Consider the following 12,370-nt stretch of genomic DNA (forward strand, 5'->3'; position numbering starts at 1 on the left):
TGACCCCCTAGACCAGACTCAGTACTTCTCTATCTATCTGGGCATAATTTCTCTCAGCTGTAGTTCAGGATCTGGAGGCAAAGGCAATGGGGTGCACCGTTCTTTCTGGACATTCTTGAGACAACACTGCAGTGATCCCATTAGGGCATGCATCACACGCAAGATTTGGGAGGTAACTCAGGGTCATAGTTTTTGAGGACACTGTCTGAGGTTACAAATTGTTCTGCTTCTTGGAAAGCACTTTCACATTGTTTAGACCAGTGCCACTTCCTTCCAGCCTAGCAAACAATTTAGTTTACAGACAAGACAACAGTTTGCGTAGACATTTGAGGTAATAATTTTTCCAGACCCGAGAAAGATCACAATTGGGAGATATTCTGTGGCTTTGGTTCTTTCAGAACAGCATCAACTTTGAACTGTGGAAGCCATTTTTTTTTCTCAATTTTGTGACCACAGTATTCAGTTGAATCCTGAAAAATACACATTTGTCTGTCTTTGCTCTCAACCCAAAATTTTCCAACCTTGTGAGTGTTTTGTTCAGTCCTTTTTTTTTTTTTTTATAAAATACCTCTCAGTGCAGTCTTAGGATGTCTTTTTTTTTCTTTGCCTTGTGTCCAACACATAATATTTAACACAGTGCCATCTAGTGGCTTCCTAGAGTAACAGGCACAATCAACTGATATCATGACATCCCCCTTTCTTCAACCCCCTTTCTTCAAAGAAACATAAACAAGTAAACTTAGTATTATTTATAACACATCTTAACTTGCACTCAGTATAACATTTTAACTCAATGTTTATGTTTGCACTTTTATACAGTTAATACAAATGAACTACAAACATTAACATTTTCTCATTGCTACATTTTCAGCAGTTTCTTACAGATTTAATCTATCGGGTTTTTTAATGTCTTGTAGATCTTCTAAGTGTGAATGTATGACTGTCTGGTGTTTGTGTTTCGATGTTCGAATCAGTGTTGCAGTCATTTGTTGTGGGCAATGCAGTTAACTCAGACTACACATTGCATTGTTTCAGGTCTTTTACTTCTTTTTCAGTCTTTAACAGATCACGTCTGTTCTGTCTGAAGATTTGTCCGTCATTTGTTTTCACAGTATATGATCTTGGAGCTACTTCTTGCATAACTGTGGCCTTCTTGCTCCAGTTCTGATCACTTTTGAATCTGACAACATCATCCCTCACCGATGGCTGTAGATGCTTTGCAGCCCTTTCATAGTAGAACTTCTGTCTATCATTCAACTGCTTGAGTTTCTGCTTCATTTTCACATTTGCTTTTTGTTTGGAACAAGATGGCAATGTAGTGCGAAGCTTCCGATTCATCAGCATCTCAGCTGGGGCCATGCCACACTCTAACAGAGAGGTTCTGTAATTGAGCAGAGCAAGGTACAGATCAGACTTACTGTCAGCAGCCTTTTTTAGAAGTTGCTTGAGAATGTGAACTCCTTTCTCAGCTTTGCCATTTGACTGAGCATATTCTGGACTTGAAGTGACATGCTTGAAGTCATATTGCACCGAAAAGTCTTGCCACTCTTTACTGAGGCCAATTCAGGGTAATTTGAGTAGTAATCAATCACCACTAGATAGTCATTGCCTTTCAGATGGAAGAGATCCATTCCAACCTTCTCCCAGGGTGATGTAGGTAAGTCCAGTATTATCATTGGCTCCTTAGTTTGCTTATTTCTGAATTTTTGACATGTTTCACACTGTCTCATCATCTTTTCGATGTCTTTGTTGATTCCATGCCAAAAGACCGTCTCTCTCGCTCTCCTCTTACATTTTTCGATGCCGAGATGGCCTTCGTGAATTCTGTGTAGTATGTCTTGTCTCAAGCTTTGAGGAAAGACGATTCTGTTTTGTTTCAGAAGAATTCCATCCACCACACACAGATCACCTCTGAATTTTGGAGATGAACTCGTCGGCCATCCATTATACATGTTGTCAATGACAGCTTGCAACTCAGCGTCTTTTTTGGTTTCTTCAACTATTTGTTTTGCCTTTGCATCTGACACTGGAAACGCAGTGCACACCATATTCACATGAATCTCAACATCTCCTTCTGTTGTACTCTCACTATTTCTTGTGGGTGCTCGTGAGATGGTATCTGCCAGCACTAAGTATTTGCCAATACACCAAATTAAAATCGTACCTCTGCAATTTCATCATCAGTCTTTGAATCCTTGGTGTCATTTCATTTAAATTCTTTTTTATTATTGCAATTAATGGATGATTATCAGTTTCTGCAGTAAAGGTGTGAAGGCCATATATGTAGTTATGAAATTTCTCCAGGCCAAAGACTAATCCCAAGCACTCTTTCTCAGTTTGTGCATATCGACACTCAGAATCAGTCATGGATCTGCTTGCGTACGCTACTGGCTTCCAGATCTCATCATCAGCTTGCAATAAAACTGCACCAAAACCATTCTTGGAGGCATCTGTGGACCCTTTGGTTTTCTTAGTTGGATCAAAGAATTGCAATACAGGTGCAGAGGTCAATGCTATTTTCAACTATTGCCATTCACTCTCATGTTTGTCTGTCCATACAAAGTCTGTTGTCTTTTGCCGGAGTTCTCGTAGAAATGACGTTTTTGCAGAAAGATTTGGAATGAACTTTCCTATATAATTCACCATACCCATCATGCGCTGTACTCCTTTCCTCTCTGTTGGACATTTTTGGGCCACACACTGTTTCCCAAAAGCTGGACATTGCTTAGGCTGATGATCAGCACCACATCGTTTGCAACTGTAAACGCCATCCATCTGTTTTGCAGCTCTGGATGTGCGTCGCTTCTCTTTGAAGGATATAGCACCAGTTGCGGCATCTGCACTTGAAGACATGCTTTTTGGCATCATTTCACCAAATGTTTTCACATGAAGTTGAGCAAGTTCACTAGCTTGATTTTAAAATTTTAATTGCCTCTTGCAAAGTGAGCTCTGTTTCTCTCAGTAAATGTTGTCTGAGTTTTGCATCATAGATGCCAAAAACAATCTGATCTCTTATCATTGAATCATTCAGCTGGTCCAAATTGCATGTCTTAGCCTTTAGTCTCAGGTCAGTCAGGAAGTTATCAAATGTTTCCTGTGGCTGCTGCACACGTGAACGAAACACGTATCTTTCATAAGTTTCATTCTTTTTGGGCGAGCAATGAGCAGTAAATTTGGCCAGCATATCATCAAGCTTGTTTCTATCTTCATTCTCATTAAAGACGAAAGTATTATACACTTCAATAGCCTGTGGACCAGCAATCGTCAGTAGTAAAGCAACCTTATGTGCTTCTGGCTTTGTGTCCATCCCGATAGCGGCCATGTACAGCTCAAACTGCTGCTTGAAACTGCACCAGTTGCTGTCAACATTTCCCGTGAGCTTCAAGTTCTCCGGTGGTTTTAGAGTATCCATTATGTCGCTTTCACAACAGGCTGTTCTTAGTTTGATTTCACTCCTGGTACCATGTTTTGTTCAGTCCTTTTTTATGAAATACCTCTCAGTGCAGTCTTAGGATGTCTTTTTTTTTTTTTTTTTCTTTGCCTTGTGTCCAACATATAATATTTAACACAGTGCCATCTAGTGAAATCCTAGAGTAACAGGTGCAATCAGTTGATATCATGACAGTGAGGACTTTTACTAGATTTCCCAGATGCTCCTCATCATTTGATCTAGTGATTACAATATAATTTAAATTGAGCTGAGTATTGGGTGTGTCCTGCAAGACCTGGTACATGACCTCCTGTCATATAGCTGGATCTGATGCATTGCCGTAGACCAAGCGATTGTACTGGAAGAGACGCTTCTTGTGTTGTTAAGTGTTTCTTTGAAGATTTGAAGTCTGACCAGTCCACTTTGGACAAAGTGCCTCTTTTGTCCAGCTTGTGGTACATGATGTACGCAGGTGGTCTGCAGCAAGCATGTCAGCTGGTGACTCCGCCGGCCACCCCAAAAACACCATTGTGCCCATTACCCTTAACCGACCATTACCCTTAACCGGCCGTTACCCTTTACTGACCATTACCCTTAACCAACCTTTACCTTTAAACGGCTGTTACCCTTAACCAACCTTTACCTTTAAACTGCCGCTACCCTTAACCAACCTTTACCCTTAACTGACTGTTACTTTTAACTGACCGTTACCCTTTACTGACCTTTGCCCTTAACCAACCATTACCCTTAACCGGCCGAGAACAAACACTTGTCTAATGGCTCCTTTTTATTGGTTGGGTTGTGGTGATGTATGCAGGTGGTTTTCAGCATTCCATGAATTTCAGTTGGTGAGTCCGCCGGCCACACAAAAAACACTACTGTGCCCATTACCCTTTACTGTTACTGTATTTACCATTACCTTAACCGGCTGTTACCCTTCACTGACCATTACCCTTAACTGGCTGTGACCTGTTACTGACCGTTACCCGTGACCGGCCGTTACCCTTTAGTGACCATTACCTTTAACCGGCCATTACCCTTTACTGACCGTTACCTTTAATTGGCAGTTACCCTTTACTGACCGTTACCCTTAACCGGCCTTTACTCTTAACCGGCTGTGAAAAAACACTCGACTGTCTAATGGCTTGTTTTTATTGGCCAGGTCGTGGTGGTTTGCGGCGTTCCGTGAATGTCAATTGGTGAATCTGCTGGCCACCTCAAAAACACCACTGTGCTTATTACCCTTTACTGACCATTATACTTAACCGGCTGTTACCCTTCACTGACCGTTGCCCTTAATCGGCCGTTACCCTTTACTGTCCGTTACCCTTAACCTGCCATTACCTGTAACTGGCTGTTACCCTTAACCGGCAGATACCCTTAATCGGCCATTGCACTTTAGTGACTGTTACCCTTTACTGATTGTTACACTAAACTGACTGTTACCCTTAACTGGCCATTAAAGTTAACCAACCGTTACCCTTAATTGAGGTCTCTTTCAAAAGTATTGGCATTAGAAACTCACAGTGGGAGATAAAGTGATCGTATTATTACCCACACTGTGCTCAGGTGAATGGACAGACATGATGCACTGCAAATACACCACCTCAAGCTTTTTAAACCGTGGAGAGAGGTGGTTCCTGTGAGTCTGATGATGGTAGTTCCTGATATAGAGGAGCTGGGACCGGAGGTGTGGCCCTACCAGATACCTGAACACAAGAAAAATGTAGTTCAGGAAGAGCCCAAGGCTATGCTCGACGTGGGAGTAAGCGAGGAGTCTCACAGTGAGTGGAGCAGCCCGGTGGTCTTGGTGTCCAAGACTGACAGGTCGGTCCATTTTCGTGTCGATGCGGTGTATAAATTTAATGCATACTCAAAGCCGTGTATTGATGAACTGCTTGATCGCTTAGGTGCGGCTCACCTTCTGACCAATCAGATTCAAGCATTCCACTACACTCTGGTGTAATCAGCATTAATCAGTGTTCTGGAGAAATGTTACACCATGAGCTGGAGTGTAGGAAGAAAATCTCAAAATTCCTTTAAACTCATTGTGTCAGTCTCAAAAAGACATCAACTGCACCTTTTCCACCCAGCTAAAAATTATTTTATAAAATATATCAGAAAAGCATCAACATAAACCTTTATCACTGAAAATTTTGATGGGAATTTAGTTGTTTGAGCTCATAAAACCTGATAAAGAAATGTACACACATGCAAATATGGTGAATCTTATAGCAATAATGGATATATTTGATATTAATAAATGTAAATATTTAGGTAAGATGCCATGTTTTATTTAATTTAAAAGGGAGGTTACATCACGCACATTACACTGACTCAATAAAAACTAAATTAAACCTATAAAGATCTGTAATTTGTAATAATAATAATAATAATAATAATAATAATAACAAACCTACACTTTCTGATATGATCTAAAATTAGAACAGCGCCTCCTGCTGGACGATGCTGTTAAAACCTTGTGTATATTATACGTGGAGTAACGTGGAGTATATTATAGTAAATACATCAAGTCGATATATTTTTAACACTTATTTACACTTTAAACTTTATTTTTTGTTAAACCTTCACACACGATTAAAATCAGAGTTGTGACTCGATCAGTAGACTTTGTGTCTCCATAGTGCGTGTGTTTATGTATGTGTGCGTGTGTGTGTGTGTTTATGTGTGCGTGTGTGTGTGTGTGTTTGTGTGTGTGTGTATATCTGTGCCGTTCCCCACCAAACCAGTCAGACTGCATAACTGAAAGGAAAACTCAGCAGCTCCATTTTGTGTCGACGGTAAAAATAACTCTTCAGGAGTAAAAACACAGTAAGTATCTAAATCTAAAGCTTTAATACAAACCTCTGAAAGGATTGGAACACAAGGCCAGTTCTGTTGTTTCTGACACACTGAAGACATTTGGGTTTGAGAGGAAAAGATGAATATGAGACAATGGATCAGAATTTCAGCTTCATTTCCTGGTATTTACATGTAGATGTGTTAAACAACTCAGAACATGGCAGCTTTGGTGGCGGAACAGCCAATTTTTATTTGAGCAAAAGTATTGGAACAGATAGTCTTACAGTAAATTATATGAGAAAAACAAAAGTATTGGCCTTGCTGTTCTCATGCTTTGAGTTTGTCTGGAAAACTTGACTTACAGAAAGATTCTTTCACCAGCTATAAATACACAGTGTCTCAGGGAAACATGGCTGTGTCTCTGAAAAGTCACCAGTTAACAGGAAGTAAACTTTGAAGTTGTTGAATAATCATCAGAACTATGCCATTCGTTTGTGCTGGTTTGGTGTTTGAGATATTAAACATTATTTTTCTGGCTTGATTTGTGCCATTAAAAGTAAAAATGTGACTTTAATCCCTTCTTAAATATAACAGAAGAATCATTAGGAGCAGCTGCGTCACTTTCCACTGCATGTGGTCTGAATCCAAACCGGTGCTGTTCGTCTGTGCTCGATGTGACATGGGGCTCTCAACATCCTGTCAACTGTCCTGACCTGCACACATGCTTTTAGTACTTTCTTTAAAGTATTTTATCTCAGAGCACATGCTTAATCTTTTCTCATGTTATTTCCTGTGTTGTTTTCCAGCTGTGCAGTGCTGGGGGTAAATAAAGGTTTTTTAGGAGCAGAAAGACTTTAATCATCTCTTAGCTGTTAAAAGTAGTATGAGTAAAACTAATCAGATAATCTGAAACCAACTCACAAGACATTTAATGTCACTTTTTAATGTCACGAATTTTCCTTAGATTTGAATTGTTGACTTTTATAAGACATACACGTAATTCACTTTTAATGTAGTTTTTATGTTAATAAATAGTTTTTAACTTTCCTTTTCTCTCCCTCCATTATTTTTGAAACAGCACTTTTGTCTTGGCTTTGTTTATTTTATTATTATGCAGAAGTCTTATGTTACTTGCTGCTTGATAGAATAAGATTGTTTAAGAGATTCTGTGTGAATTCAAACTCGATATACAAGCAGCACAGCAGCTGATACCCAATAAAATCTGATTTAAAAAAGGAATGGATTCATAAAAAACATTTATCATCATCAGTATAATAAACGTTATTACGAGGGGCAGACTTAGCACTAGGCATGCTAATTATATAAATGCTAATTATATATATTTTTAATTATTAATGCTAAATAATGTTGCTGAAAATTTAAATATCGATGTTAAAACAATTGAATAGGGCCCCATTCCTATATTTTGCCTAGGTCTCCCAAATGCCTAAATCCGCCTCTGGTTATTACCTAATAGGAAGTACACTTCAACAGTTACTGTTAGATTTTCTTTTTCCGTTTTCTCACAAAAATGATGTGACTGATCTAGAGTTAGCTAGTGTCTAGTATCTCTTTCAAACTTTTTTCCCTTATCAAAGATAATGAAGTTTTAATTCTGTTCATTCTTGCATGGTACGTAATATGACTGGTGAGGGGCCCCTGAGTTAGTTGTCGCTTAGAGCCCCAAAATGTTCAGAAATGGCTCTAGAGCTACTGAATAAAACACCAAACACTGACTCAGTTAGAAGCAGCAGTTGAGCTGCAAAGAACCCTGTGAATGTATTTGTACACAGTACATTTTGTTTACGTTGAGGTTTTTTTTTGCACGTCTTCAATTGATTTTTAAATGTCTGAGCCTTTTAAACATTTTTGGACATAATATGTTTGGTTGAAGTGATAGACTTTTTATTTGTGTGTATTATTTAATTTGCTGCTTATTAGACTAAGATTGTTTAAGAGGTTCTGTGCAAATTCAAACCCGATGTACAATCATCCATAATCAAGCCATATTATATTAGCATGTACAATTCCCTTAATTTCTGGCTGTAATAATGTGTGTGTTGTAGAATGATGGAGGGAAAGAGATCAGACTCACCAGAACCCAGCTGTGTGTCCATGAAGAGTGACGCGTCAATGGAACCCATAACTGACTTCAGAGACAGAGACAGATCTACTGATCTGAGGTCAGTATAGTGAGGTGCTTTATGGCAGTGTTCCACCTGATCAAACTCACTCATGTCATAACATAACTATTTCATTCATTTATTTATTAAAACATTTGTTTCTAAACGTTAGTATCAGTTAGGAAATCCTGAAATCAGTGTATTGTGTTAAGAGGATAGTGTTAAATATCTGTCTCTGTATTCATTAGTGTGTGTTGTGCAGCTATGAATACATATAGTCCATATTACATGATGTGTTTTATTTGTTCACAGACCACAAAAGAAGAAATCAGTCATCAGCAGAAATCAGTTGGACTCCATATTCAAGGTGTGTGTATATAGTTGTATCCATGTGCAGGAGCATTATGGGTAATCAGACAGAATTCAGTTGTAACTGTGGTAATAGAAAGAGAATTTTCTTCTTTTCATAAAATAAAAGCATCTCTCCCTGTGTAACATTATAATATTTAGATCTGTTTCTGTGTGTTTCTAATCAGGAGCTGGAACACAAAGTCCTCACTCTGATAAAGAACGAGCTGAAGAGGTTTAGGAAGCTCCTGAGTCCAGATTACCCAGCATGCACTGAGAGGGAGGTGGAGGATGAGGAGGATCTGCACAGTGTCAGAGAGGGAGCGCTGAAGATCACACTGCACGTCCTGAAGAACATGAACCACACAGATCTCGCTCACACACTGCACAACAGTAAGAGCTCCGAGTCATGGCTTTATTTTATCAAGTTAAGTTTAGTTCATACTTAAACACATCATATTAAATTTATCAAGCTGAATAAGTCAATGATATTAGTAATCTGAAATTTAATACTTCATAGTGTTTATTTTGCAATGTGTATGTTTTTACTTCTAACTGTAATACATTAATCAGGACTGTACATGAATATTTAATTTATATAGTGCTCAGTGATTTTGCATTAAAACATGTTATTACTTTGTTCTTTAGAATCAGTGGCCTCTGTGAATCAGCCAAAGCTGAAATCCAACCTGAGAGAGAAGTGTAAAAGAATTAATGAAGGAATCTCACAGCATGGAAGCTCAGCTCTTCTGAATGAGATCTACACAGAGCTCTACATCACAGAGGGTTGGAGTGGAGACGTCAATAATGAACATGAGGTGAGACAGATTGAGACAGCGTCCAGGAGACCAGCAACACAGGAGACACCCATCAAATGTAATGATCTCTTTAAAGACAAGTCCATCAGAACTGTGCTGACTAAAGGAGTTGCTGGAATTGGAAAAACTGTCTCTGTGCAGAAGTTTATTCTGGACTGGGCTGAAGGAAAAGCGAATCAGGACATCACCTTCATGTTTCCACTTCCCTTTAGAGAGCTGAATCTGATGAAGCAGAAAAATCTCAGTCTGATGAATCTTCTTCATCACTTCTTCCCAGAAATAACAGAATTACAATTAATAGACTGTAATGTTCACAAAATCCTCTTTATCTTTGATGGTCTGGATGAGTGTCGACTTCCTCTAAATTTCCAGAAGAATGAGAGATTGTGTGATGTGACAGAGTCAGCCTCAGTGGATGTGCTGCTGACAAACCTCATCAAGGGGAACCTGCTTCCCTCTGCTCTCCTCTGGATAACCTCTCGACCAGGAGCAGCCAATCAGATCCCTCCTGAGTGTGTAGACCAGGTAACAGAGGTACGAGGGTTCAGTGATCCTCAGAAAGAGGAGTACTTCAGGAAGAGGATCAGTGATCAGAGCCTGGCCAATAAAATCATCACACACATGAAGTCTTCAAGAAGCCTCTACATCATGTGCCACATCCCAGTCTTCTGCTGGATCTCAGCCACTGTTTTAGAGAGAATGTTGGGTGAAGCAGAGAGTGGAGAGATCCCCAAGACTCTGACTCAAATGTTTACACACTTCCTGATCTATCAGATCAAACACAAGGACCAAAAGTACCATCAGAAATGTGACCCTGATCCTCAGCAGACCAGAGAGAGTATCCTGGCACTGGGAAAACTGGCTTTCCACCAGCTGGAGAAAGGAAACCTGATCTTCTATGAGGAAGACCTGAGAGAGTGTGGCATTGATGTCACAGAAGCTTCCGTGTACTCAGGAGTGTGTACCCAGATCTTCAGAGAGGAGTTTGGGCTTCACCTGGGGAAGGTGTTCAGCTTTGTGCATCTGAGTGTTCAGGAGTTTCTGGCTGCTTTATATGCATTTCTCTCCTTCATCAGCAGAAATGTAACACAACAACAAACTACTGATCTGTCTGATCTTTTCACCAAGTCCAACATGTCTGATTTCCTCAGGAGTGCAGTGGACAAGGCCTTACAGAGTGAGAATGGACATCTGGACCTGTTCCTCCGCTTCCTTCTGGGTCTCTCACTGGAGTCCAATCAGACTCTCTTACGAGGCTTAATGCCACAGACAGGAAGCAGATCTCACAGCAAACAGGAAACAGTCAAGTACATCAAGGAGAAGATCAGGGAGAATCCATCTCCAGAGAAATCCATCAATCTGTTCCACTGTCTGAATGAACTGAATGATCATTCTCTAGTGCAGGAAGTACAAACTTACCTGAACAGAGGATGTAACAGGTATCTCAGTGGAACCAGCCTCTCTCCTGCTCAGTGGTCAGCTCTGGTGTTTGTGTTACTGAACTCAGAACAGGAGCTGGATGTGTTTGAATTGAATAAATATGACCCATCAGAGGAATGTCTTCTGAGGCTGCTGACAGTGGTCAAAGCCTCCAGAAAAGCTGAGTGAGTATTTTATTTATAAATGTGTTACTGTGTGGTTTGTTATTTTAATGTAACACTAAACTGCACTGATTGGATTAATGCTTGTTAATAGTTACTCTAATCACCTTTAAACAAACCTCTGGTACTTTTACAGAAGATTGTTTCACTTTTACAGTAACATGTTATTAAACCAACCTTTTGACATACGTGAACACACCACCTGTACTCGGGTCCACTCCACACACCCGGAAATCAGAGGTGTCTGTATGAGCAGAGAACGATGCACACCAACTGTGTTATTGTCTCTTTGAAATTCAACACACAAGTTTGTGTCAATACTGAAAAATCTAAATCACTTCTCACTTTGGATCAAAATACATTTATTTCTAGAGCTCATAGATCAGTGCACATGAGGCTTGTGAGATGGAGTGTAATATGGCATCGTCCTATCATTCCCCATAACTATCACTGATTGATGATAGTATCACCTGTAGCTCAGAGGAAGGAAAAGAACAAATATATGTAACACGTGTCGTGTACACGTCACTTCATTACAGCAAAAACACAGAAAATATTTATGAGTCAAGGCCAAAGGAAACACTTATTACGAGACACAAAACAATTTATTTTTGTCTCTTAAAGCTGCAGACACCATGTTTTCCAAAAGACATTTTTAAATCATTATATCCCGTTGTGATAGTTGGAATCTATTGTTGATTCTCGATACTGTCCTTAATCGTCCCGTGCCTAGTGCACATTGCACATGCATTTATTTTCCTTTAAAAGGAGTAGTTAAGGAATAGTTTAGCCCCATAGTTCTATAATAGTTCTGTTGGTCCAAAGAACAGAAAGTACAGAAAGTGCCGGTAACATCTCCATGGTAACATCTCCATGGTAACATCTCCTGACAGTGTATAACATCAGAGAAACTGAGCAATAAATTATGCCCATTAAGAAGTGTCCATCAAACCACACCCTGACAAACTCCTAACCAATCAGGGAAATCCCTCATGTACAAACAGTTTGGTGCTCTGGAAAATCAGTGCAGTGTGAAACTAACCAAACCAAATGACAATAATACACAGAGAAAGAGAAACAGTTAGGTAGATAGAGAGAGAAAGAGGGAGAATTAGACAGAGAGGCTGCTCGCTCTCACATGTGTGTGTTATGTACATGAGCTAATGGTGTTATAATAAATTGTAGCTGAGAGATTGTGGAGTGCAGAAAGACGTTGCTGCTCCTGTAAATGTGCTGATGTGGTGTCCG

The 12,370-nt window shown here is 39.7% G+C and overlaps 1 protein-coding gene across 4 annotated transcripts in view; it reads left to right on the forward strand.

Moving 5' to 3' along the window:
- The window catches only part of LOC113526710 (NACHT, LRR and PYD domains-containing protein 12-like), a 54,742-nt gene that overhangs the window by 16,625 nt on the left and 25,747 nt on the right, over positions 1 to 12,370 (forward strand). Inside the window, exons 4-7 of one of the 4 annotated variants that reach the window (XM_053234343.1) lie at positions 8,299 to 8,415; positions 8,668 to 8,722; positions 8,892 to 9,096; positions 9,352 to 11,125. The exons of the other annotated variants lie outside the window; for them this stretch is intronic. Of the exons in view, the coding sequence (XP_053090318.1) occupies positions 8,299 to 8,415; positions 8,668 to 8,722; positions 8,892 to 9,096; positions 9,352 to 11,125 (2,151 nt within the window). The remainder of the gene's footprint in view (positions 1 to 8,298; positions 8,416 to 8,667; positions 8,723 to 8,891; positions 9,097 to 9,351; positions 11,126 to 12,370) is intronic. 4 annotated transcript variants of the gene reach the window in all.

This window comes from Pangasianodon hypophthalmus, chromosome 1 (genome assembly GCF_027358585.1).
Source record: "Pangasianodon hypophthalmus isolate fPanHyp1 chromosome 1, fPanHyp1.pri, whole genome shotgun sequence".
Taxonomy (NCBI): domain Eukaryota; kingdom Metazoa; phylum Chordata; class Actinopteri; order Siluriformes; family Pangasiidae; genus Pangasianodon; species Pangasianodon hypophthalmus.